We start from the raw sequence: 27,512 nt of genomic DNA, 5'->3' as shown, positions 1-27,512 counted from the left end.
TGTGGGAGAGGTTCACTCTTCTCCCGGGCATCCTGTCATTTTATTCAGATAGTCTGGGTGCTGCCTTTTGTGAACTTGAAAAGACTATGACTGTTTTAGAAAGTTTGCCTCATGGGAAATGTAAGAGAAAGGGAAAAATAGATAAAAATGGATGTCATGGGAATCTCCCCACACTTTCATTTTTAACTTCTTAGATAATTTTTCTTTTAAATTGAACCTTTGCTAACTCTACCTGACAAACTGGATGACGTCTCTCCCTTGCTAAGGTGACTTACCACCATTCTGACCAGACAGCCTTTTGGAAAAGGAGAGGGTAGCGCGAGTTGTTTCTAAAAAGATGTTAGCCTTCCATCTGCATAAGCCAGGCAGTCTCATGGGAGCCCATTTTGACTTAGTCTCAACTGGGAAGGCCCAGGTAGGATCCCTAGTTTGCCATTTCTTCCCCAGCCCTGCTCCGGAGACTGTGGAATCTATTGAGGGGAAGCATTCTGGAACTCTGGGGACGGCTCTGACGGGGAAGGCCTTGTGCACAATGGAAAGATGAATTGGAGGCCGGGCTCAATGGCTCACACCTGTCATCCCAGCACTTTGGGAGGCAGAGACGGGCATTATCACTTGAGGTCAGGAGTTCAAGACCAGCCTGGCCAACATGGCGAAACCCCATCTTTACCAGAAATATAAAAAATTAGCCGGGCATGGTGGCACGTGCCTGTAATCCCAGCTACTCAGGAGGCTGAGCCAGAAGAATCGCTTGAACATAGGAGGCGGAGGTTACAGTGAGCTGAGATGGCACCACTGCCCTCCAGCCTGGGCGACAGAGCAAGACTCTGTCTCAAACAACAAAAAAAAGATGAATTGGACACAGTCCCTGCTCTTGGAGGGGTCTTAGGATAGAGCTAAAGAGATGCTTTATTCACAAGTAACTGTGACATAAGACAGAACAAGATGAGTACCACATGACACATCCAGAAAAGGTGCAACAGGTGACCAGAGGTGGAGGAGGGGTGGCTCCATCAAGAGCAGAAGGTCTCCACCCAGGCTTCCCGTTACAATCACTTGGGAAGCCAGCCTGGGCCCAAAACAGCTCAGAATCTCCAGGGGTGGGCCTCAGATGTCAGTTTCTGTCTTAAAGTGCCTCGGAAAATTCCACTGTGTAGGCATCCAAGACAAAGAGCCCCTGAAACAAGCTTCACAGAGGCCATGGCACTAGAAGTGGGCTGGGAAGTGATGGGTAGGTGTCGGCAGGTGGAGAAAGGTATGCCAGGTGATATTCTAGGCGGACAAAACACTGAAGGTCCACATCTTGTGGGGAAGAGTGAGGCATGTCAGGCCCTGTCCTGGGAGAGTTTTGCAGACCCCGTTCCCCTGAATGGCTCAGAGTGTTTGTGGTGTTGGAGAGGTTTGGAGTCCACGGGTAGACAGGTGCCTTTGCCGGAGCCGTGTAACGAGGTCCTTGCTACCTTGCTTGTTGCAGAACATCCATGGTTACCTCTCTCTGGGGACTTTCCATTGCCTCATTACCTCGTTTCCTGCACCTAGGGAGGCAGAACAGCTAACTGGACTGAGAACGGGACTGAAGCCACAGCAAGGGTTAGGGAAACAGGCAGCAGCAGAGATTTTGTGGAAGTCTCTCCCAATAGCTCCCTTTGGAACCACATCTCTGGCTTAAAAATACACCCTATGAACCCCTGCCAGAGCTTCAGTGTAAACGCAGAGCCTGTGATCCTAGGGAGGTAGCCGCCTCCAACTCCAGGCAGCGCCTGTGGTGCTGAGTATGAGCGCCAGCAAGCTAGGGCTCCGCCAGGGCCTGCAATGCCAGTGCCACAGCCTCAGATCAGCCTCCGCAGCTCTCAGCCAATGGCTGTGGCTTGTGCATTTGTTCCTACCTCATCCCCACAAGGGCCACTGAGTTTATAAGTTGGCCTTGGCCAGTGCAAGTGATTCACATCTGTAATCTCGGCACTTTGGGAGGCCAAGGCGGGAGGATCACTTGAAGCCACAAGTTGGAAGAACAGCCTGGGCAACATGGCAAGATCCCATCTCTAAAAAAAAAAAATCAAACAATTAGTCGGGTATGGTGGTGCACACCCATGGTCCCAGCTATTTGGGAGACTGAGGTGGGAGGATCACTTGAGCCAGGGGGTCAAGGCTGCAGTGAGCCATGATCACACCACTGTACTACTCCAGCCTAGGCAAAAGAGTGAGACCCTGCATCAAAAAAAAAAAAAAAAAAAAAAGGCCTCAGACTTTTCTTTTCATGTGTACTGTTATGTGTAAAAGAATGAATGTAAACATGCAGCCCGATATATATTATGTGTTATAAATTACAATTACTGTCCTGATGTATTATGGACATAGAAATATATACAAATTTAGATCTTTTAAAGGGACGAAGGCCAGACATGGTGGCTCACACCTGTAAACCCAGCACTTTGGGAGGCTGAGATGAGAGGATCCTTTAAGGCCAAGAGTTTGAGAACAGTCTGGGCAACATAGTGAGACCCTGTCTCTACTAAAAAAAAAAAAAAAATAGCCAGGTATGGTGGCATGCACTTCAAGTCCCAGCTACTCTGGAGGCTGAGGAGGGAGGATCGCTTGAGCCTGGGAATTCAAGAATGCAGTGAGCTATAATGATGCCATTGCTCCAGCCTGGGAAACAGAGCAAGACCCTGTCTCTAAAAGAGAAAAAAAAAAAAAAAGATGAGAGGTGAAATAAACATGATTAAATTTATCCAACATATGAATGCTACAAAAACTATTGTATAAACATGCTTTTTAAAGATGAAAGTCATGTGTCCACATCCCATTTATAAACTCTCATTGAATCCCAAGTCCCAGCATTTAAGATCAATTGTAAGTTCTGTTTATTGGTCAGGCAAGGTGGCTCACACCTGTAATCCTAGTACTTTGGGAGGCCAAGGTGGGTGGATCACTTGAGGTCAGGAGTTCCAGACCAGCCTGGTCAACATGGTGAAATGCCATCTCTACCGAAAAAAAAAAAATTAGCTGGGCGTGGTGGCGGGCACCTGTAATTCCAGCTACTCAGGAGGCGGAGGCAGGAGAATCACTTGAACCTGAGAGGCAGAGGTTGCAGTGAGCTGAGATTGCACCATTGCACTCCAGCCTGGGCAACAAGAGTGAAACTCTGTCTCAAAAAAAAAAAAAAATCTATATATTTCAGGCCCTAGTTATTAACAGCATTTACACATAAACACGATACAGAGAAAGGCACAGACCCTGTGCTTACCAGGCAGGGTACTTGTTTTTCAATTTCGTTTACCCATCATCTGAGGGCCGTTGATGAATTTGGGCTGGGTATGTTCAGGGGCTATCAGGGTAGGCGGAGATTCTGGTGTTGAAGATGTTTTGATGTGCGGGTGTAAATGTTCATGTAGACAGTACGCTTGTAGCATCATTGGGAACGCAGTCACATAATTGTGGAAACCTCTTCAAACGTCTGTTTTCACAAATGCTCTATTCTTGGTACAGATTCTTTTTGAAAAGCTATAACTCTCATATACTGTCACTTTGAAGGGACAGATTGCGTTGTGTCTATTTAAAAGAAAAAAGGTAGATGACACACTGCTGCAGTCATTTGTCATTAAAAACAAAAAAAAAATGTCTCCAGATTTGGAACTTTTCACAAAAGAAAATCTGTACCTTCTCCTTAAATTCTCTGACTCTTTGAAGTACTAAGTCATGAAATGACCAGTAAACCTCCAAGTCACACAAAAGATATTCATGGTCATTTTCCACATCACTGCGAAGCATTGTAAAGCTTTCGCTGTTTAAGGGTCTTGAGTTTTTGTGTTTTGTGTGTTTGTTTGTTTGTTTTAATTGACCACAACTGGAATGCCCTGAAACTTGTAAACTCCAACACGCCTAAGATGCTTAAAGTAGACTTGTGGTGAGGGCCCACCATCACCCCCCACATCACAGGGCGCCTCCTCCTCAGTCAGGATGCCACGGCTGCTGACATACAAGCCAGCGTGAACACCAGGGTCTGTCCAAGTATTAAATATCAGTAAAGCTGGCAGGGTGTGGTAGCTCATGCCAGTAGTCCCAGCACTCTGGGAGGCTGAGGCAAGAGGATCATTTGAGCCCAGCAGTTTGAGACCAGCCTGGGCAACATAGTGAGACTCGTCTCTACAAAAAAAAAGCCAGGTGTGGTGGTACATGCCTGTAGTCCCAGCTACTTAGGAGGCTGAGGCAGGAGGATCACACCACTGCATTCCAGCCAGGATAACAGTGTGTGACTGAGATCCTGTCCCTACAGGAAATAAACAAACAAAAAAATCAGTGAAGCCATTTTTTTCACATTTTTAAAGAAAAATACCTACAAGTAGATTTTCTCATCACTTTTTCACTGCTGCAGGTTGTCTAGCCCACCCCATTTGGAGACCACTGGGAAGGGGTGAGGACCATACTCTATAAATGTGCCTGCTTTTTTTATATATTAATAATATTTAGGGCCGGGCACAGTGGCTTACACCTGTAATCCCAGCACTTTGGGAGGCAGAGGCGGGCATATCACTTGAGGTCAGGAGTTCAAGACCAGCCTGGCCAACATGGTGAAACCCCGTCTCTACTAAAAATACAAAAATTAGCTGGGCATGGTTGCGGGTGCCTATAATTCCAGCTACTCAGGAGGCTGAGGCAGGAGAATCGCTTGAACTCAGGAGGCGGATGTTGCAGCGAGCCGAGATCACACCATTGCACTCCAGCCTGGGCAACAAGAGTGACACTCCGTCTCAAAAAAAAAAAAGTAATATTTAAGTCAGGCACGGTGGCTCACACCTGTGATCCTAGCACTTCAGGAGGCTGAGGCAGGTGGATCACCTGAGGTCAGGGGTTCAAGACCAGCCTGGCCAACATGGCAAAACTCCATCTCTACTAAAAATACGAAAAATTAGCTGGGTGTGGTGGCGGGCATCTGTACTCCTCAGCTACTTGGGAGGCTGAGGCAGGAGAATCACTTGAACCTGGGGGCCGGAGGTTGCAGTGAGCCAAGATCAGGCCGCACTCCAGCCTGAGTGATAGAGTGAGACTCTGTCTCAAAAAAAAAAAAAAAAAAAAAAAAAATTTACTGGTGTTTGGGCATTTCATCCACAGGATCCTTTGAATTAGGCATTTTCAAATATTTATTGTGCACCCCTCCCTCAAAAAAGATCATGTCCTAGATAAAGGATTAAACAAACCCAGTCAGCCTCACCCAGCGTCACTGCCCATTGGGACACACCCCGAGCTCCCTTCTTGGTGCAGCGTCCGGTGCCTTGATGACGTGGGCCCAGGGTCTGCTGCCTTTCCTGGCTCATTCTCTGCACTGCCACACAGAATGACTCGCTGCTCCCCATACACAGTCTGTCTCCAGGATCCTGTAATGTCCTTCCTGTTCCAACTAATGAGTCATTCAAGACCGGCTTCCCATGTCACCTCCCCCCATCACCCTCCCGGGCCATCTCCCTGTCTTGCTCGCTGTCTCACACACGCAATTAATTCCTGTCTTCTCCTGAATCTTGCCATACTTTATTTAGCATCAGTCACAGCAATTACAGTGCATGCAAGTGTTCGGGGACTGTGAACTCCTTGGATTAAGAAGTGTTATTATCGGCCAGGCGTGGTGGGTCATGCCTATAATCCCAGCATGCACTTTCGGAGGCTGAGGCGGGTGGATCACAAGGTCAACAGTTTGAGACCAGCCTGGCCAGCATGGTGAAACCCTGTCTCTACTAAAAATACAAAAAGTTGGCAAGGCATGGTGGCGCACGCCTGTAATCCCAGCTACTTGGGAGGCTTAAGCAGGAGAATCGCTTGAACCTAGGAGGCGGAGGTTGCAGTGAGCTGAGATCACACCACTGCACTCCAGCCTGGGCAACAGAGCGAGACTCTGTCTCAAAAAAAAAAAGAATGTTATTTTCATTTCCAAATCCTTAGTACCTTGTACAAGTGCCCATCAGACAGCAAAAACTTGGCAATTGTTGAATGAACAAATGCTTTTTTGTCTTGTATACCCTAAAAGACCATGGATTCTACCAGCCTCCATTAATTGACTGTCCTCCGTGCCTCAGTGTGCATACACACGGACCTTTGATGCTAACTGGCTGTTGCAGACTCCTGGTGTCAATATTGGGATGTTGGGTCCTCCCCCGAAGGAAAAGCACCAAATGTGACCAGCACCACCCACAAGGGTGTCACAGTGCTGCACACCTGTGGCAAAGTGAGCAGAGCCATGGTTGGCGGCTCTCTTTGTGCATCTTGGGGTGGTCCACCTGTGGCTTTATCAAGGCCCCCTTCTTTCCATGAGTGGATTTCTCTGTGCCTTTGTGGACAGGCTTTCATGGAGGGAGGTGTACTCGAGCTCAGAATACAACAGGAACACATGGCGTAATGGGTCTTGTGCCCCTCACTCTGGCCTGTCCCTTCTGTTCGTGGGTCTCAAGACCAGCCACCCCCAGGGACCTCTGCTCCATATATGCAGATATAAAAACTTCTTTTGAAAGGGCTCGTAAGGGCCAGGCAGCGTGGCTCATACCTATAGTCCCAGTACTTTGGGAAGCCAAGATGGGAAGAAGATTGTTTCAGGCCAGGAGTTCCAGACCAGCTTGGGCAACATAGCAAGACTCCATCTCTGCAAAAAATATAATAAGTAGCCAGGTATGGTGGCATGTGCCTGTGGTCCCAGCTGCTCAGGGGGCTGAGGCAAGACGATCACTTGAGCCCAGGAGCACCAGGCTGCAATGAGCCCTGCTCACGCAACGGCACTCCAGCCTGGGTGACAAAGCAAGACTGTGTCTGAAAAAAAAAAGGGCACATAGGAATTGGATGGCAAATTCAAGCCTATGGTGCACACAAAAATACCTGCAAACCACAAATAAAGAAATGGAGGAGGCAGTCGGTGCAGGTCTTCGGACACAAGAAGACAGTCACAGCTGTGGCGCACTGCAAACGCAGCAATGGTCTCATCAAGGTGAACGGGCGGCCCCTGGAGATGATTGAGCCGCCCACGCTACAGTACAAGCTGCTGAAGCCAGTTCTGCTTCTCAGCAAGGAGCGATTTGCTGGTGTGGACATCCGTGTCCGTGTGAAGGGTGGTGGTCATGTGGCCCAGATTTATGCTACCCGTCAGTCCATCTCCAAAGCCCTGGGGGCCTATTACTAGAAATATGTGGATGAGGCTTCCAAGAAGGAGAGCAAAGACATCCTCATCCAGTATGACCGGACCCTGCTGGTAGCTGAACCCCGTCACTGTGAGTCCAAAAAGTTTAGAGGCCCTGGTGCCTGTGCTCACTACCAGAAATCCTACCGATAAGCCCATCATGACTATCAAAATTCACCTGTATAATAAACAGATTTTGAGGGATTTTAAAGTTTCAAGAAAAAAAAGAAAAAATAAATGGAGGAGTTTGGGATTTCTCCAATTTGCTGCTGAGCAGTGGCGGCCTGAAGAGCCACAGTGCTTGTTAACTGGCACAGCCGATGGCTCTTGAGCTGACAACAGTTACTGGAAAGACCATTTGTAGAAGAATTTGTGCCATCAAGAGAGTTCTCAGAAATGAGCAGCCTGCAGTATGCGCTCACTCTGCACTGAGTCAGTTGCTCACCTAAAAAACAAACATTGAGATACTCAATGATGTGTGTGATGTTTAATATTTTAACAGTAAGCAAACCTTTTATAGAGAGGGGAAAAGGTTTGCCTTCCCCTTCCTGACTATGTCCCAGGACTAGTGAAGAGATACTCTTCAAAGGGAAGTTCTTGAAGCTCTACTCTTGTCCTCTTGCTGGGCAGAGGCGGCAGCTTTAGGAGTGGCTGGAGTCCTGAGTGTTTAACTTAAGAGTAGCTGATGGGGGCCCAGCCGGGTCCTGGGCCTCAGTCATCAGCACTTCTGGAGACTCTGCCAACTCGGCGTCAAGTGCAGAAGGAACATTAACTTCTTTCTCTTGTGTACATTTGCTTTTGTAACAAAAAACTTTCCAGATTTTGTAATTCTAGGATCTCTTCCTTTAAATTCCTTTTGCTGAAACAGAACAGATGCAAGCGTAGTGTTCAGTGAGACTAGGTAAAGCCTCGCACGTATCAGGCAACAAGCTGGGTGCTGTGGGGGCACAGAGATAAAACCTCGGCAGTGCACGGTGGCTCATGCCTGTAATCCCCGCACTTTGGGAGGCCGAGGTGGGCGGATCACTTGAGGTCAGGAGTTTGAGACCAGCCTAGCCAACATGGCGAAACTCCGTCTCTATTAAAAATACAAGAATTAGCCGGGTGTGGTGGCATGTGCCTGTAGCTACTTGGGAGGCTGAGACGGGAGGATCACTTGAACCTGGGAGGTGGAGGTTGTAGTGAGCCGAGATCGTGCCCAGCGTGGGCGACAGAGCGGGACTCTGTCTCAGGAAAAGAAAAAAAAAGAAAGAAAAGAAAACTTCTATTAAGGTGGTGGGGCTTAGGGATCTTTTTTACCTTTCAGTTTCTGATGTTATGTTCTAGGAGTGATATGCAAAACTTGTATGAAGTTGGAAGTTGTTCTGTGTTATTAGGACCCACAGGATGTGGTAGTGTAGTAGTTAGAAGACAGACTGGGAAGTTAAAACAAGCCAAGGTTGAAATCCTGACTTTGCAGCTTCTTGCTGTGTGATTTTGGGCCAGGCATTTCCTCCTTGTTTCTTCGTCTGCAAAAGGGTGATGTTCGAAGTCAGGAGATAGAGACCATCCCGGCTAGCACAGTGAAACCCTGTCTCTACTGAAAAATACAAAAAAAATTAGCCGGGTGCTGTGGTGGGTGCCTGTAGTCCCAGCTACTCGGGAGGCTGGGGCAGGAGAATGGCGGGAACCCGGGAGGCGGAGTTTGCAGTGAGCAGAGATCGCGCCACTGTACTCCAGCCTGGGAGACAGAGCGAGACTCCATCTCAAAAAAAAAAAAGGACGATGTTGCCAGAAGCCAGGAGAGGATGAGGAGGTTGTAGAAGCAGAGTGCTTACAAGCAGGAAAGCAGAGTTTCAGCCGGGTGCGGTGGCTCACGCCTGTCATCCCAACACTGTGAGAGGCCAAGGTCGGCGGATCACTTGAGGTCAGAAGTTTGAGACCAGCCTGGCCAACATGGTGAAACCCCATCTCTACTAAAAATACAAAAGTTAGCTGGATGTAGTGGTGGGTGCTTGTAATCCCAGCTACTTGGGAGGCTGAGGTAGGAGAATCGCTTGAACCTGGGAGGTGGAGGTTGCAGTGAGCTGAGATGGCACCACTGCGCTCCAGCCTGGGCAACAAGAGTGAAACTCTGTCTCAAAAAAAAAAAAAAAAAAAGTAGAGCTTATGTTCTTTTTTTTTTTTTTGAGACAGAGTCATCTCGGAGTTGATGACTCTGAGTTAGCACCATCTCGGCTCACTGCAGCCTCCACCTCCTGGGTTCAAGCAGTCCTCCCACCTCAGCCTCCCGAGTAGATGGGACAGGCGCACTTCACCACACCTGGCTAATTTTTGTATTTTTAGTAGAGACAGGGTTTTGCCATGTTGGCTGGGTTGGTCTCAAACTCCTGACCTCAGGTGATCCGCCCAGCTCAGTCTTCCAAAGTGCTGGAATTGTTCAGGTATGAGCCACCGTGCCTGGCCAGGTGTTTATTTTCTAAATCCAAAATTTTTTTTATCAGATCTGCTCAGTTTTAAGTAACGTCCTCAAAATCTATTTTGCTCATCTATTTTCTAACTTGGTAAGAGGTGTTTTATAATTATTTTCCAAATTACACTCAAACACCCTCCATCTGTCCAAAGGTGCCGGAGAGTCATGCCCGTGAGCCCTGGGCACCTCCTGATGTCCTGCGAGGCCACGGTGTTCCCAAACCTCAGGATTGCCCTGCCCCACTCCAGAGGCTCTCAGGCCCCACCCCGGAGCCCTCTGTGTGGAGCCGCCTCCTCCTGGCCAGTTCACCTGTAGTCCTGAAGGGAGACCTGCTGTGTGGAACCTCTTCTGGGACCCAGGTCAGTTCCCTGGTACTGCCCTGCAGCCTGTGTGGGAAGGTGGGTGGTCTGTCTTTCTGACTTTCTCTCCCAGCCCTGGGACTGGAAAGGGACAAGATTAAGCATGGGCATGTTTCCTTTCTTGGCCAGACTTCCAGTAAGGGAAGTTGTCTGTTCCTCTAACCAGAAGACTTCTTTGAACTGTGACTGTTTTATATTCCTCTCTTGGTAGAGGCAGAACGTTCATCTCAGCCAACCCCACGCCCATCTGGAGTGTACTTACCCGAGATGATGGCCCCAAACGGAGGCGCTGGCCTCCTCTTTTTGCCTAAACCACTTCTAGAAACCTTTTATAAACCACAGGCCTTAATGTGTATCTTTAAGTCACTGCTGTTTTATTCATCATCAGTAACTGACTTTGAGACAGGTCTTCTACCTTATTAATTTTAAAAGAATTGGGAAAATTTATTAAGTTGCCACTTAATAGCACTTCATACTATTTTAGCTTTAATTTCTTCACTTTTTAACAATATGATTCAATAAAAGTCATATTTTAAATTAATTCTTAACTGTTTGCAGTTGTGTTTCATGTAAATATTTGACTACCCTTTAAAGCATAAATCTTGAATATTATTAGATATCAACAGCCACATCCTTAAAAAAAAAAAAAGCAAGAGTTTCAATTTAAAGAGAGCCTTAATAGAAATGATTTTCAATGGACTGAAACCAAACCAAAAGTAAAATGGGTCATTTAAAAAAAAAACAACAAAAAACCCTTCCCCGCGCGCTGGAGTCTCCCGGGTCATTGTCGGGGAGCGCTAGCTCATGGTGATCTAGGAATGACTCGCTAATTGTTTGCCTTTCTATCCCGTGAATCTTAACCTGGCTGATGGATGATGTTGGGTTCGGAGCAGCCATGAGTGTGGAGCTGAGCAGCTGAACCTGAAACTCTTCCACTGTGAGTGAAGGAGGCTTTTCCGCACATGAAGGACGCTGAGCAGGAAGGACTCCTCTCTGCCTGCAGTTGTAGCAAGTGGACCAGCACCAGGGGCTCTCTAGACTGCCCCTCCTCCGTCGCCTTCCCGGCCTCTCCAGGACAGAGCAGCCACGTCTGCACACCTCGCCCTCTTTACACTCAGTTTTCAGAGCACGTTTCTCCTATTTCCTGCGTGTTGCAGCGCCTACCTGAACTTACTCAGACCACCTACTTCTCTAGCAGGTTAGCATCTCATGAACTCATAAGTTCACGAGATGAACTTAACTCTGGGTTCAGTGTCTGTGTTCCTTTTTTTTTTAATTTAATTTAGTTTTATTTTATTTGTATAGAGACAGGGTCTTGCTATGTTGTCCAGGCTGGTCTCGAACTCCTGGGCTTAAGGGATCCTCCTGCCTCGGCCTCCCAAAGTGCTGGGATTACAAGCATGAGCCACCACACCCAGCCTCTGTTTCTGATGTTTGAAAGTTAGTAAGACAGATTTTACCTAAATTGAGGGAGTACCTTTACAGATCTAAGCTCTCATTTCTGCTGTCACCTGTATTTGATCATCTTTTGGCAGATTTTTTTCCCCATTATATGTGCCAGATTTAAATATCATGTTCCTATATAATATAGGATAGATTATTTTTTGGATGAATTTTAGTTGGACAGGTGGTAAAGATGAAAATGGCAGCTGGGCACAGTGGCTCACGCCTATAATCCCAGCACTTTGGGAGGCTGAGGCGGGCGGATCATTTAAGGTCAGGAGTTCAAGACCAGCCTGGCCAACATGGTGAAACCCCATCTCTACTAAAAATATAAAAATGAGTCAGGCGTGGTGGCAGGCACCTGTAATCCCAGTTACTCGGGAGGCTGGAGCAGGAGAATCGCTTGAAACCAGGAGGCGGAAGTTCCAGTGAGCCAAGATCGCGCCACTGCGCTCCAGCCTGGGTGACAGAGCAAGACTCTGTCTCAAAAAAAAAAAGAAAAAAGAAAAAGAAAATGGCTAGTCTTTTGCTGCAAGGCTCTGATGCCAGTACCTATAATAACAACAGGAAAAAACGGTCTTTAGGGCCAAGGAGAGGGTGTGACTGATGGTCCCACCAGCATGTCTGCCTACCCGGGCCTGCTCTGGGGCAGCAAGGCCAATGGGGGCTGGAATTCCAAGCCCCTCCTTTCCCCTTCCCTCCACAGCTCTCTCCAAGCCTTAGAAATCACCCAGGACAAGTCTTTGCTATTGTGAATAGTGCCGCAATAAACATACGTGTGCATGTGTGTTTATAGCATACGTGTGCATGTGTGTGTTATAGCAGCATGATTTATAGTCCTTTGGGTATATACTCAGTAATGGGATTGCTGGGTCAAATGGTATTTCTAGTTCTAGATCCCTGGAGGTGGGAGGGATAGCTTTAGGAGATATATGTAATGCTAAATGATAAGTTAATGGGTGCAGCACACCAGCATGGCACATATATACATATGTAACTAACCTGCACATTGTGCACATGTACCCTAAAACTTAAAATATAATAATAATAAAATAAAAATAAAAAAAAAGAAGTCACCCAGGACACTATGTTAAGTTTTCTTTTATGGGTTCAGTGTTGGTTAAGAATAAAGCTGGTCAGTCAGTAAGTGGAATTTCATAAACCTGAATATTTTGCTAATAAATAGCAAATCCATGTTAATCACCAAGAACATCCTACTAGCATTTATCAAATGGTAAATAGCACTACAAGGATGAAGCTGGAGGATTGCTTGAGGCCAGGAGTTCGAGACCAGCTTGGGAAATAGAGCAAGACTTGGTCTCTACTAAAAATTAAAAACATTAGCCGGGTGTGGTGGCATGCACCTGTAGTTCCATCTACTCGGGAGGCTGAGGTGAGAGGATCACGAGCCCGGGAGTTTGAGGCTGCAGTGAGCTGTGATCGTACCACGGCACTCCAGCCTGGGCAACAGTGCAGGACCCTGTCTCAAAAGAAACAAAAAAATTTTTAAAAACCACTACAGAAGTCACAGTGCACATAAAAAGCATGTCATTGATCTTACATTCACCAAGGAACAAGTCGGGCTCCAAAAAGACTATGCTCTTTGGTTTTTTTTGGTGTTTGTTTGTTTGTGACAGAGTCTTACTCTGTTGCCCCCAGGCTGGAGTGCAGTGGCACGATCTTGGCTCACTGCAACCTCCGCCTCCCGGGTTCAAGCGATTCTCCTGCCTCAGCTTCTCAAGTAGCTGGGATTACAGGCTCCTGCCACCATGCCCGGCTAATTTTTGTATTTTCAGTAGAGACGGGGTTTCACCATGTTGGCCAGGCTGGGCTCGAACTCCTGATTTCAAGTGATCCACCTGCCTCGGCCTCCCAAAGTGTTGGGATTACAGGCATGAGCCACTGCACCTGGCCAAAAAGACTATGCTCTTTGGTTGTGCAGGGTAGAGGATTGAGGGTGGTCATGGCACAGACCTTGTTTGGAGGGGTGTTTGGAGTTAAAGTGGCACAAAAGAAGGTGAAAGACATGGAGGAAAAGGGTCTGTGGCTTTTCCCCAAATCTCCACTCTGCGTGTTTCTATTGCGCACCCACGCTCTCTGTCTTTGGTCTGTAACTAGCACTGGGCGTCCCTTCCAGCAAGACGATGGCTGTGCTCAGGCAGCTGGCGCTCCTCCTCTGGAAGAACTACACCCTGCAGGTACGTCTAGACCCTGGAGGGAGGTCAGCTGCGTGCCCAGCCCAGAGGCTCCTGGGGACGCCCTTGAGGGAGGAGCTGTCTGCATGCCCCTGCTTCTGCCTTGCAGCCCATCAGCGTGCCCTATTGTATCTCTTCCAGAAGCGGAAAGTCCTGGTGACGGTCCTGGAACTCTTCCTGCCATTGCTGTTTTCTGGGATCCTGATCTGGCTTCGCTTGAAGATTCAGTCGGAAAATGTGCCCAACGCCACCATCTACCCGGGCCAGTCCATCCAGGAGCTGCCTCTGTTCTTCACCTTCCCTCCGCCAGGAGACACCTGGGAGCTCGCCTATATCCCTTCTCACAGTGACGCTGCCAAGACCGTCACCGAGACAGTGCGCAGGGCACTTGTGATCAACATGCGGGGTGAGACATGCCGGGGCTCTCGGTGCCGGACCTAGTGGTGCCTCCGCGGGGCTGGGCAGGCAGGGGTCGAGCCCAGGATGTGCGAAGCAGCTGGGTGAGAAGCTCACCCTGTCCAGACTTGGCCTCCGCTTCCTCCCGCATCACTACTTCAACCTGTAAAAGGCACTGCTTTTCCTTAAACCTCTGCCTGTCTGCGAGTAAATAGCAGTCTCTCCTTTGGGTCCGATAGCACCACCGCAGTCCCCACCAAAGGGACCCTGGTGACATTTTAACCCATGGGGCAGAACAGGTTAGAAAATGCTCCTGCCTGCAGTTGCCCCAGGCTCCTTTCTGTTCCCTCATTTTATGAAAGACATTACTTCATTTTATGAAAGACATTTCCAGGCCTCTGTGAACAGAGTCCAATAAGATAGATAAGGAAAGTAGCAGATATTTGGGACTTAAATACGACCTGGCAGAAAAAGGGAAAAAAGAAAGTGAGGTTTTTGCTTGCCTGATGGCACTAAGACTAGGAAGCCATCAAGCCCATCTAGCATCAAGTCTCCTGTCGGTGGCTGAGCCACCCAAGGAATCCCCCAGCTTCTCTGTGGCCGTGCCTCGTTGTACAGTGGGACCAGCGCTGGCCGCCCACCTGTGCAGAGCTGTGAGGGCCCCCTGGAGCAGCAGGTGCAGCAGCCTTAGCAGTACCGGGCCCTGGAACTGCATCTGATGGTCAGTAGGGTGGACAGGACTTTACAGGAATGCCTGGGTAGACTTGAGCCAGGGAAAGCCCTTTTGTGACAAGGGCAGGGCACGGTTTGGCCGTGTGGTGCCAAAAACCTTTTCTGGGACACGGTTTTGGGTGGGCAGCTCTGAAAACAGTGATGAGAAAGCCTGAGAAGGGAACTCCCACTGTGAGTGCTGCTCACTGTTCCTAAACACCATTCGGGATGAAAGCTGTCCTCCATTTTCCCCTCCTCATTTGGGCATTTACCTCCCAGGCTTTAATTCCTTGTAGCAAACACTCAGAGGAAGTGCCTTGGTCCCTCACAAAATGATGACAGTAAAACCCTTTCTGAATTGTTAAAGAGTGTCCGGATGATAGAAAAAGCCTTTGAGACACTCTGAGTTAGTGTCCACTCCATTTCTAAAAACACACCATTCTGGTTTTGAGAAAGAGAAGCCACCCTGGGCTGCAGAGCCCAGTGCAGGGTGGGTGGTGGGTTTGCTCCCCTGGGCCTTGCTGCAGGCGCTGCCTGGAGCCTCCAGCTCTGCTCCAAAAAACCCACACCGGGATAACTCACTGCCTGGGGCTCTGACCCTGCCATTCGGCCCTCCTTGATGGCAGCCTGTGTCTCTGCCAAAGATGAAAGCTGCCTTGAGTCTCAGGAAGGGTTTACAAAGCCCTGGAGGATTTGCTGTCTTTCATCTGCCAGTGACCTGAAGCACCCAGATTTTTCAAGGAGGAGGGCAGATTGGGCAACCACAGCTCCCGTGCTCTCTCTCTGCAGTGCGCGGCTTTCGCTCCGAGAAGGACTTTGAGGACTACATTAGGTACGACAACCGGTCGTCCAGCGTGCTGGCCGCCGTGGTCTTCGAGCACCCCTTCAACCACAGCAAGGAGCCCCTGCCGCTGGCGGTGAGACGTGCGGCCGGGCCGAGCAGTCACAGCCCATCAGCAAGGCCTCCGCTTCCTCCCGCATCACTAGTTCAACCTGTAAAAGGCACTGCTTTCCCTTAAACCTCTGCCTGCCTGCGAGTAAATAGCAGTCACTCCTTTGGGTCTGATAGTATCGTCACAGTCCCCCCGCCAAAGGGACCTTGGTGACATTTTAACCCATGGGGCAGAACAGGTTAGAAAATGCACCTGCCTGTGGCCGCCCCAAGCTCCTTTCTGTTCCCTCATTTTATGAAAGATATTACTGGTCTCCAGGACAGAGTCTAATAAGATAGATAAGGAAAGTAGCAGGTATTTAGGACTTAAATATGATCTGGCAGAAAAAAGGAAAGAAAGAAAGTGAGGTTTTTGCTTGCCTGATGGCATGAAAATTAGGAAGCCATCAAGTCCATCTAGCATTGTGGTTGGCGGCCCTCCAGGGATCCTGAACACTTGGTGGCACTTCACATTGGGATTAGGAATGGCCAAGAACCACCCACCAAAAGGGGCCCCTGTGTGGCTCCCTGCTCCTGCCGGGACAGGGACCACTCAGTGTGACATTCCGGGGTCTGCTGGAGATTCTCAGAGGCAGGGGAGTGGTGAGTTCTCGGCTGTGACAGCCCCCCAAGCGCTCTCCCACTCCACCCTGTTGTTTGCCCCTCTGTCTGGATCTCTCGGAACAGCTGGTTTTCTCTTTGTTTCCACAGGTGAAATATCACCTACGGTTCAGTTACACACGAAGAAATTACATGTGGACCCAAACAGGCTCCTTTTTCCTGAAAGAGACAGAAGGCTGGCACACTACTTCCCTTTTCCCGCTTTTCCCAAACCCAGGACCAAGGGAACCTACATCCCCTGATGGCGGAGAACCTGGTGAGAAGCTCGGTTAGGGTTCATGTTACCAGCCCGGGCTGTTGACTAGTGATAGTTATATGGGGGCAGCCCCACTTTGCAAAAGTATTTCTTGAAGAAATACTTTTCAGGACATTTGGCTTGGTTCCAAGTCTTTGCTATTGTGAATAGTGCCACAATAAACATACGTGTGCATGTGTCTTTATAGCAGCATGATTTATAATTCTTTGGGTATATACCCAGTAATGGGATGGCTGGGTCAAATGGTATTTCTAGTTCTAGATTCCTGAGGAATCACCACACTGACTTCCACAATGGTTGAACTAGTTTACAGTCCCACCAACAGTGTAAAAGTGTTCCTATTTCTCCACATCCTCTCCAGCACCTATTGTTTCCTGACTTTTTAATGATCGCCATTCTAACTGGTGTGAGATGGTATCTCATTGTGGTTTTGATTTGCATTTCTCTGACGGCCAGTGATGGTGAGCATTTTTTCATGTGTTTTTTGGCTGCATAAATGTCTTCTTTTGAGAAGTGTCTGTTCATATCCTTTGCCCACTTTTTGATGGGGTTGTTTGTTTTTTCTTGTAAATTTGTTGGAGTTCATTGTAGATTCTGGATATTAGCCCTTTGTCAGATGAGTAGATTGCAAAAATTTTCTCCCATTCTGTAGGTTGCCTGTTCACTCTGATGGTAGTTTCCTTTGCTGTGCAGAAGCTCTTTAGTTTAATTAGATCCCATTTGTCAGTTTTGGCTTTTGTTGCCATTGCTTTTGCTGTTTTAGACATGAAGTCTTTGCCCATGCCTATGTCCTGAATGGTAATGCCTAGGTTTTCTTCTAAGGTTTTTATGGTTTCAGGCCTAACATTTAAGTCTTTAATCCATCTTGAATTAATTTTTGTATAAGGTATATGGAAGGGATCCGGTTTCAGCTTTCTCCATATGGCTGGCCAGTTTTCCCAGCACCATTTATTATGGACACAGGCAGGGGAACATCACACACGGGGGCCTGTTGTGGGGTGGGGAGAGAGGGGAGGGATAGCATTAGGAGATATACCTAATGTTAAATGATGAATTAATGGGTGCAGCACACCAACATGACACATGTATACATATGTAACTAACCTGCACGTTGTGCACACGTACCCTAAAACTTAAAGTATAATTGAAAAAAAAAATACTTTTCAGGAATATTTACTCTTGTTTATAGGAAAAGCAAAACATGTAGTATAACTGGTTTCTGAAAGACTAAAATAATCCTTGAAGATAGCAAAGGCCCTTTCTCTAGATCCTAGAAGACGTGCTCTTGAATGAAACATTTGTATTTCAGCTTTTCAGCTTTTTTTTTTTTTTTTTTTTCAGACAGAATCTTGCTCTGTCGCCAGGCTGGAGTGCAGTGGCGTGACCTCGGCTCACTGCAACCTCTGTGTCCCAGGTTCAAGCAATTCTCCTGCCTCAACCTCCCAAGTAGCTGGGATTACAGGCGCACACCACCACACCCAGCTAATTTTTGTATTTTTAGTAGAGACAGGGTTTCACCACATTGGCCAGGATGGTCTCGATCTCTTGACCTCATGATCCACCCGCCTTGGCCTCCCAAAGTTCTGGGATTACAGGCGTGAGCCACTGCGCTCGGCTGTACGTCAGCTTTTAAAAGTTCCCGTTTGAGTCCTTGGGGCTTGGTTTACGTTTTCCTTTTCTTCCGGGCCTTCTCTGTGTACAGACTTACTGGAATTTTTAGCTCCGTGGTCCTTGTGCACCTGATCCATGGTTTGACGGAATCAGTGTGGTGTTCATGGAAGCCAGATCTTGGTTACTCTGATGCCCCATCAGTGTGTGTCTTCTTGTGGACGTGGGCAGGTGATTGGCATGTGTGCCTCCTCTGAAGCATGGTCTTGTCTTGGAACTGAGCTAGGGACAGCCAAGAAGTGACTCGGACCCAGGACTAGGCTTAGCTGTCAGGCCAAGAAAGACCCCACTGCAGGTTCTGGGTGGAAGTCCAGGGTGTTCTGGAGAACATCGTATTTCACGGGTCTGGCAGGAGACAGAACTCATGGAAGTTTGCCATGGAAGTCACAGCAACGTCCCATCCCTCCATGAGGCATGACTCTGAGACACAAGCGCCAGGCAGGCAGGAGGCAGCATGCATGCAGCCAGCGCTTAGTGATGTCCCTTACTGGTGCCAGGGCTGCCACCAGGCTAATGCTCTAGGGCAAGATTTTACATCTAGAAAAGGAACTAAGATGAACAAGGCCTGGTGTGGGGTGTGTGAGGCCCCAGAGCGATGCCCTTGACAGGTCACCCAGCCTGGGGCTCAGGAAAAGCTATGTCCAGCTGTCACACAGGATGCTTGCTGCCGGCAGCAGGGGACTGCAGTAGGGGACACTGGTTGCTGAGACTGGGGGCCGGGCAGGAGCTCCTCAGCTCCCTCCTGTTTTGGGGGAACAATTCCCTAAGCTTGGAAGCAAGAGAAAACCAATCTCAAAGGAAAAGACTGACAGATTTCAGCATGTACAAACTGGAAATTTGCCAGACACGAAAAGGCCTAATGGTGATTTAAAAAAAAAAAAAAAAAGCACATAGCAGACTGGGGAAAATCTTTGTGGCAAATGACACAGAGCAAATATCTTTTGTTAGAAAAAGAAAGTTTTGTTATTAAGAATAGTCGGTTAGTCCTCAGCAAGACAGAGAACCTGAGGGGGAAGAAAAGTTGGCTGGAAAAACCAGCTCCTAGGAAAGCCCCAGGAGATAGAATGTGTGTGAGACTGGCATGGCGCAGGGACTGGTCAATTCTAGCCTCAGTTTTGCCTCCAGATGTCCATGCCTTAGACCCACTAATATGTCTGATGAGAATTCAGCCCTCAGGCTGGGCACAGTGGCTCACACCTGTCTTCCCAGCATTGGGAAGCTGAGGCAGGCAGATCACCTGAGGTCAGGAGTTTGGGACCAGCCTGGCCAACATAGTGAAAACCCATCTCTACTAAAAATACAAAAAAAAAAAAAAAATTAGCTGGGTGTGGTGGTGTGCACCTGTAATCTCAGCTACTCGGGAGGCTGAGGCAGGAGAATTGCTTGGGGGCCCAGGTGGCAGACATTGCAGTGAGCCGAGATCGCGCCACTGCACTCCAGCCTGAGTGAGAGAGCAAGACTGTCTCAAAAAAAAAAAAAAAAAAAAAGGTCAAAGGTCAGGCGTGGTGGCTCACGCCTATAATCCCAGCACTTTGGGAGGCCGAGGCAGGTGGATCATGAGGTCAGGAGATCCAGACCATCCTGGCTAACACGGTGAAACCCCATCTCTACTACAAATACAAAAAATTAGCTGGGCGTGGTGGCGTGCGCCTGTAGTCTCGGCTACTCAGGAGGCTGAGGCAGTAGAATCACTTGAACCTGGGAGGTGGAGGTTGCAGTGAGCCAAGATCACGCCACTGCACTCCAGCCTGGGCGACAGAGCGAGATTCCGTCTCAAAAAAAAAAAAAAAAAGTGATCATGTGTGTGATTTTTTTTGTGTGTTGTGTTAGTTACAAAGTGGAAGTGACAATCACATCACTCTTCTCATTTGCTGTCAGTGTGTGGTGCGTTTCCTTCCTTCTCCCGTGGGACCACTGAGCGGCCACAGGGGTCCTGAGCTGAAGTCACTCTGTTGCCCCAAGCATCTCTTCCCCCATGGACCCCATGCACATGGCCCTCTGCCCTCGAGAGCAGCTCCTCGAGGTGGCCGGGCCATCCTCTGCTCCCGTACCCAGGGTACATCCGGGAAGGCTTCCTGGCCGTGCAGCATGCCGTGGACCGGGCCATCATGCAGTACCATGCCAATGCCGCCACACGCCAGCTGTTCCAGAGACTCACGGTGACCATCAAGAGGTTCCCGTACCCGCCGTTCATCGCAGACCCCTTCCTCGTGGCCATCCAGTACCAGCTGCCCCTGCTGCTGCTGCTCAGCTTCACCTACACCGCGCTCACCATTGCCCGTGCTGTCGTGCAGGAGAAGGAAAGGAGGCTGAAGGTGACTGCCCGCTTTGGCTTCCCAACGCTCTAGAAATTTCTTTTTTTTTTTTTGAGATGGAGTCTCGCTCTGTCGCCCAGGCTGGAGTGCAGTGGTGCAATCTCAGCTCACTGCAAGCTCCGCCTCCCGGGTTCACGCCATTCTCCTGCCTCAGCCTCCCGAGTAGCTGGGACTATAGGTGCCTGCCACCACGCCCGGCTAATTTTTTGTATTTTTAGTAGAGACGTGGTTTCACCGTGTTAGCCAGGATGGTCTCGATCTCCTGACCTCGTGATCCGCCCGCCTTGGCCTCCCGAAGTGCTAGGATTACAGGCGTGAGCCACGCGCCCAGCGTAGTATTATTTTTTCTTAGAGACAGGGTCTTGCTCTGCCACCCAGGCTGGAGTGCAGGGGTGCAAACACTGCTCACTGCAGCCTCATTCTCCCCTTGCTCAAGTGATCTTCCCACCTCCACCCGCCAAGTAGCTGGGACTGCAGGTGCGCACCACCACACCCATCTAATTTTTTTTGTTGCAGAGATGGAGGTCTTTCTTTCTTTTTTTTTTTTTTTTTTTTTTTAAGACGGAGTCTCGCTCTTTCACCCAAGCTGGAGTGCAGTGGCGTGATCTCGGCTCACTGCAAGCTCCACCTCCCAGGTTCACGCCATTCACCTGCCTCAGTGTCCCGAGTAGCTGGGACTACAGGCGCCCGCCACCACGCCTGGCTAATTTATTTTTTGTATTTTTGGTAGAGACAGGGTTTCACCGTGTTAGCCAGGATGGTCTCGATCTCCTGAGCTTGTGGTCCGCCCGCCTCGGCCTCCAAAAGTGCTGGGATTACAGGCGTGAGCCACCGCACCCGGCTGGAGGTCTTTCTATATTGCCAAGGCTGGTCTCAAACTCTTGGCCTCAAGAAATTCTCCCATCTCAGCCTCCTATGTCATTCTCCCATAGTGCTGGGATTACAGGCATGAGCCATCACACCTGTCCAGTGGCTCGTTTTGAGGCTGCCCAGTTGTTCATCTGCTTGGTGCCATAAATAACTTTCATAAAACTATGCAGCATTGAGGGAGTGAGTCAGCAGTGGGCTATAAAATGATTCTGAAAAAAAAAAAAACCGTGTGCACATATACAGATACACAGATCAAACAAATAGGGCAAAACGTGCAACGGTTACTGAACCTAAGCGGTGGGAATGTGAGAGACCATCGTGCTCCTCTTCCCGCTGTTCTGTAGGTCAGAAATTATGCATAAGAAAGGGGTAGCCCTGGGCACTGGCTCACGCCTGTAATCCCAGCACTTTGGGAGGTCGAGGTGGGCGGATCACTTGAGGTCAGGAGTTCAAGACCAGCCTGGACAACATGGTGAAACCCCGTCTCTACTAAAAATACAAAAATTACCCAGGCGTGGTAGCGTGCACCTGTAATCCCAGCTGCGTGGGAGGCTGAGGCACAAGAATCACTTGAACCCGGGAGGCGGAGGTTGCAGTGAGCCGTGATCGCACCACTGCACTCCAGCCTGGGCAGCAGAGCAAGACTCCATCTTAAAAAAAAAAAAAAAGAAAAAGAAATGAGGAGCTGAATTTTTAACTTTATTTTTAATTAACTTCCGTTGAAACAGCCACACCTGGCTGCTGGCTGCCATATTGGTCAGTGTGACCGCCCCAGGACTCCCCAGGCACTTTTGGTCAGTGAAGGAACTGGGTTTCCTCATCACCACTCCTGACTCCTTGGTGGAGCAGGTGGGGAAGGAAGGTGTGGTCAGAGCCGCCCCATCACTGCGCCTCGTCCTTCACTGCAGAGGTTCTGGGCCCCTCCTTTCAGAGTAGGGGAGGATGAGGGAATGAATGGCTGTGGCATTCACAGCTATGGTCTGATCTGTGGTCACATCTCACAGCCAAGGAGGCTGGTGTTGGTGTGGTTGGGAACTGGCGGGGTTTTCGGCCCACGCCCAGAAGGGCTGGGCTCCTGCCGCCTGACATAGGATCTGAGCTGCACCGCACAGCTTCGGGGGACGAACTCAAGTACCAAGAAAGACTGGGGAGCATGCACTGGGAGTGTGGACTCGCTCCACAGAATGGAGGGCTGGCCGGGTGCAGTGGCTCATGCCTGTAATCCCAGCACTTTGGGAGGCTGAGGCAGACAGATCACTTGAGCCCAGGAGTTTGAGCAAGATGAGCCTGGCCGACATAGTAAGACCCTGTCTCTACAAACAAATTTTTAAAAGGAACCGGGCATGGTGGCACCCATCTGTAGTCCCAGCTACTCAGGAGGGTGAGACAGGAGGCTCGCTTGAGTCCAGGAGTTCAAGGCTGCAGTGAGCTATGCCTGTGCCACTGCACTGCAGCCTAGGTAACACAGCGAGACCCTATCTCAAAAAAAAAAAGGGGGGGAAAGGTAGGAGGGGGCAGTTTCGTTTTCCACTCAAAGTTAAACATTGTCGAATGCAGGGCTGCTGGGACAGTCGGACTCAGGCCTGCTGCCGTCCAGTCTGGCACATGCCATCCTGGCGGGCAGTGGCGGGCCCCCAGCAGCGTGACGGCTTCTCTCCCCAGGAGTACATGCGCATGATGGGGCTCAGCAGCTGGCTGCACTGGAGTGCCTGGTTCCTCTTGTTCTTCCTCTTCCTCCTCATCACCACCTCCTTCATGACTCTGCTCTTCTGTGTCAAGGTTAGTGTGGCGTTGGTGGGGCTCTGGTGAGGACAGGGAGAGCCAGGGCACCCCAGGAGGGCCCTCTTGGGAAGAACTCTGTGGTCAGAGACTTCAGAGAGAGTCTGTCCCTCATGGGGGAGAGGAGCTGTCGATGTCCCACTCCTCTCGGTGGAGCCGCGTCCCTATGACCAGGGATGGTCAGGAGTCCTCCTGGTCCACCTCCGCCAGCCCACCACGCCCGACTCCTGCCTGTGCCCTGCAGGTGAAGCCGGATGTAGCCGTGCTGTCCCGCAGCGACCCCTCTCTGGTGCTGGCCTTCCTGCTGTGCTTCGCCATCTCTACCATCTCCTTCAGCTTCATGGTCAGCACCTTCTTCAGCAAAGGTGAGCCCCAGTCATGGGGCAGAGTGGGGTTGCCAAGGGGCCAAAGGCCATCTGCATGGAAATAACCCAGAGGCTGTGATCAGAAGGGAGAGGGGCCTGGTGGAGCTGCCCAGGGAGGAGCTGACCAGGGGAAGATTGGACTGGGAGGAGGAAAGTCAGCGTAATTTAGGGAGAAGGAGAATTCAGAGAAGGCAGGCGTGTGGCTGGCCATGCTGAGCGCTGTCCAACAGCCCAAAGGGAAGGCGAGCCAGAAGTGAGGACAGTTGAGCCCGGCCGTGTGCAGAGCCTCACGCTGACAGTTACGTTGAAGGTCATTTCTCCTGTCTGAATTTTGTGTGTCACTTTGTTATCATTCTCTTTTGCTTCTTTGTTTTCCTTTCCTGCCTTCTGTTGGGCTGATAAAGTCTCCTCTAGTGCTTTTTACCTCGGATGGTTCAGAGGCTATAAGTTGTGTTTCTCTTTTTTTAGTGATTACCTTTAATGTTTCACTTAATTACTTACCTCTAAAATTCCAAAAAGTGAAGTTATTCAGTATGCCCAGCCTCCTCCCAGATAAAACTCCAACCTCACCACCAGTCTAAGTACTTTTAGAGGTTCCCAGTTTTTTGGGGTTTTTTTTCGAGCAGTCTTGCTCTGTTGCTCAGTCTGGAGTGCAGTAGTGCGATCTTGGCTCACTGCAATCTCTGCCTCTGGGGTTCAAGTGATTCTTGTGCCTCAGCCTCCTGAGTAGCTGGGATTACAGGTGTGTGCCACCATGCCTGGCTAATTTTTTTTTTTTTTTTTTTTGCATTTTTAGTAGAGACGGGGTTTCGCCATGTTGTCCAGGCTGATCTTGAACTCCTGACCTCAAGTGATCCACAGTGCTTGGCCTCCCAAAGTGCTGGGATTACAGGTGTGAGCCACTGTGCTTGGCCTTTTTTTTTTTTCTTTTCTTTTTTTCTTTTTTTTTTTGAGACTGCCTCTTGTTCTGTTGCCCAGGCTGGAGTGCAGTGGCACAGACACAGCTCACTGCAGCCTTGAACTGCTGGGCTCAAAGCTGTCTTCCAGCCTCAGCCTCCTGAGTAGCTCAGACCACCGTACCTGCCACCACACCTAGCTTTTTTTTTTTTCTCACCATGTTTCCCAGACTGGTCTCAAACTCCTGATCTCAAGTGATCCTCCTACCTCAGCCTCCCAAAGCATTGGGATTACGAGTGTGAGCCACCATGCCTGACCTAACTTTTATTGTTGTCTAGTTTGTTTTATCATTAAAGAAAACCTAAGTGACCAGGCATGGTATCTCACACCTGTAATCCCAGCACTTTAGGAGGCCAAGGCAGGAGGATCACTTGAGCCCAGGAGTTTAAGACCAGCCTAGGCAACATGGCAAGACCCTGTCTCTACAAAAAAAAAAAAAAAAGTTTAAAAATTAGCCAGGTGTAGTGGCATGCCCCTGTGGTCCTAGCTACTTGGGAGGCTGAGGTGGGAGCATTGCTTAAGCCCAGGAGGCAGATGTTGCAGTGAGCTGAGTTTGTACCACTGCATTCCAGCCTGGATAACAAGAGGGACCCTGTCTCAAAAAAAGAAAAAAAATCATAAGCAGTTATTTCCTCTGTGACATTCCTGTGCTTTGCCAGCATATCTGATGTGCACGTGATTTTCATGTACCCGGCGTTTTAGAGTCACTCTTCTCTGTGTTGAAGCACATCTTTGAGTAGTTCTTCTAGTGGGCGTTGGTAAGTGGTCAATGCTTTAGACTTTGTATGTCCAAAGGTGTCTTTATTTTGCCCTCACTCCTGTATACTATTTTAGCTGCCTGTGAAATTCTCCACAGATAGGTATTCTCGCTTGGCAATTTTATAATGTTACCTTATTGCCATCTGATACTCATTGTTGGTGGGAGTCTGCCAAAAGTCTAGGTGTGATTTTTCTTTATGAACATTTCGATCTGAGGGCTCATGTGTCTTCGGTTAGAATTTCAATGAGATTTCTGGTAATATCTCATCAGACTTTACTCTGTGTGTGTGTGTGTGTGTGTGTGTGTGTGTGTGTGTGTAAAATACATACAACTATTTATGACCGGGCACCATGGCTCACGCCTGTAATCCTAGCAATTTGGGAGGCCGAGGCAGGCGGATCGTGAGGTCAGGAGATCGAGACCATCCTGGGCAACACAGTGAAACCTCGTCTCTACTAAAAAAAAAAAAAATACAAAAATTAGCCGAGTGTGGTGGCAGGTGCCTGTAGTCCCAGCTACTTGGGAGGCTGAGGCAGGAGAATCGCTTGAACCCAGGAGGCGGAGGTTGCGGTGAGCCGAGATTGTGCCACTGCACTCCAGCCTGGCAACAGGGCACGATGGCTCACGCCTGTAATCCCACTTTGGGAGGCCAAGGCTGGCAGATCATCTGAGGTTGGGAGTTTGAGACCAGGCTGACTAACATGGAGAAACCCCATCTCTACTAAAAATACAAAATTAGCCAGGTGTGGTGGCACATGCCTGTAATCCCAGCTTCTTGGGAGGCTGAGGCAGGAGAATCGCTTGAACCCAGGAGGCAGAAGTTGCAGTGAGCTGAGATCACGGCACTGCACTCCAGCCTGGGCAACAAGAGCGAAACTTGGTCTCAAAAAAAAAAAAAAAATTACCATTGTGGCCGCTTTAAGCATTCACATCGTTGTGCAGCCACCCCCATGTCCACCTCCAGAATGGTTTTCATGTTTCCCAACTGAAACTCAGTCCCTGTGAAACACTGACTCCCCCACCCCCGTTCCCTGGAAACCAGCATCCTACTTCCTGTTCCTATGAGTTTGATGACCCTGGGGACTTCATGTAAGAGGAATCATACAGTGTTTATGTGCTGTGCCTGGCTTATTTCACTGAGCATAGCATCCCCAAGGTTCATCTGTGTTGTAGCTTGAATTCCCCTCCTTTTCAAGGCTAGATGATATTTCATAATGTAGATGGGCCACATTTTGTTTACTTGTTCATCCATCAACGGACTCTTGGGTGCCCCTATGTTGTGGCTGTCATGAGTGTGCTGTGCTGGACATGGATCCCTGCTTTTCATTCTTTGGGCGTATACTGAGAAGTGAAGTTGCTGAATCCTATGGCAATTCCGTGTTTAACTTTTGAGAGAGACTGCCAGACTGTCTTTCCCGCAGTGTCTGCACCGCTGCGCATTCCCACCGGCAGCGCACAGGTTGCCAGTCTCCTGCATCCTCATGAACGCCTGTTGTTTTCTGATTGATTGTTTTTTATAGTCGCCATCCTAATGGGTGTGAGGGGGTATCTCTCAGTCTTTCACATCTCTTAATTACTGTTTTGTTTTGTTTTGTTTTGTTTTTTGAGATGGAGTCTCGCTCTGTCACCCAGGCTAAGTGTAGTGGCACAACTGGCTCACTGCAACCTCTGCCTCCCGGGTTCAAGCGATTCTCCCGCCTCAGCCTCCCAAGTAGCTGGGATTACAGGTGCCCGCCACCATACCCAGCTATTTTTGTAGAAACTGGGTTTTGCCATGTTGTCCAGGCTGGTCTCAAACTCCTGACCTCAAGTGATCCTCCCGCCTCCGTCTCCCAGAGTGCTGGGATTACAGGCTTGAGCCACCACGCCCGGCCTCTTAATTTCTTTTTTTTTTTTTAAACTATACTTTTACAACCCCCTTTCTTCTTCTTCTTTTTTTTTTTTTTTTTTTTTTGTGACAGAGTCTCACTCTGTCGCCCAGGCTGGAATGTAGTGGCACAATCTTGGCTCACTGCAAACTCTGCTGCCTGAGTTCAAGCAATTCTCCTGCCTCAGCCTCCGAGTACCTGGGACTACAGGCGCATGCCACTATGCCCAGCTAATTTTGTATTTTTAGTAGAAATGGGGTTTCACCATGTTGGCCAGGCTGGTCTTGAACTTCTGACCTCAGGTGATCCACCAGCCTCAGCCTCCCAAAGTGCTGGGATTATAGGCGTGAGCTACCACACCTGGCCCCAGATGGTCTTATAGTGACACCCAGATGCTGCTTGCCTTTTCC

At 49.1% G+C, this 27,512-nt stretch overlaps 1 protein-coding gene and 1 pseudogene across 5 annotated transcripts in view; both read left to right on the top strand.

The window, feature by feature from the left end:
* The window catches only part of ABCA3 (ATP binding cassette subfamily A member 3), a 65,467-nt gene that overhangs the window by 1,154 nt on the left and 36,801 nt on the right, over window positions 1-27,512 (top strand). For 3 of the 5 annotated variants that reach the window (XM_063654905.1, XM_054454825.2, XM_063654904.1), the window contains exons 2-10: window positions 9,761-9,967; window positions 10,861-11,165; window positions 13,529-13,608; window positions 13,747-14,011; window positions 15,502-15,629; window positions 16,355-16,520; window positions 20,244-20,503; window positions 23,036-23,152; window positions 23,397-23,517. In XM_063654905.1, coding sequence (XP_063510975.1) covers window positions 13,555-13,608; window positions 13,747-14,011; window positions 15,502-15,629; window positions 16,355-16,520; window positions 20,244-20,503; window positions 23,036-23,152; window positions 23,397-23,517 — 1,111 coding nt within the window. In that variant the 5' untranslated portion in view covers window positions 9,761-9,967; window positions 10,861-11,165; window positions 13,529-13,554. Of the gene's footprint in view, window positions 1-9,760; window positions 9,968-10,860; window positions 11,166-13,528; window positions 13,609-13,746; window positions 14,012-15,501; window positions 15,630-15,766; window positions 16,247-16,354; window positions 16,521-20,243; window positions 20,504-23,035; window positions 23,153-23,396; window positions 23,518-27,512 lie in introns of those variants that run through there. The other 2 variants (XM_063654907.1, XM_063654906.1) reach the window with 2 other exon arrangements.
* Window positions 1,201-8,876, top strand: LOC134738598 (small ribosomal subunit protein uS9-like; annotated as a pseudogene).

This window comes from Pongo pygmaeus, chromosome 18, assembly GCF_028885625.2.
Source record: "Pongo pygmaeus isolate AG05252 chromosome 18, NHGRI_mPonPyg2-v2.0_pri, whole genome shotgun sequence".
Lineage (NCBI taxonomy): Eukaryota > Metazoa > Chordata > Mammalia > Primates > Hominidae > Pongo > Pongo pygmaeus.
The sequence above is the reverse complement of the archived record's forward strand: the minus strand, read 5'-3'. Positions and strand labels throughout refer to the sequence as shown.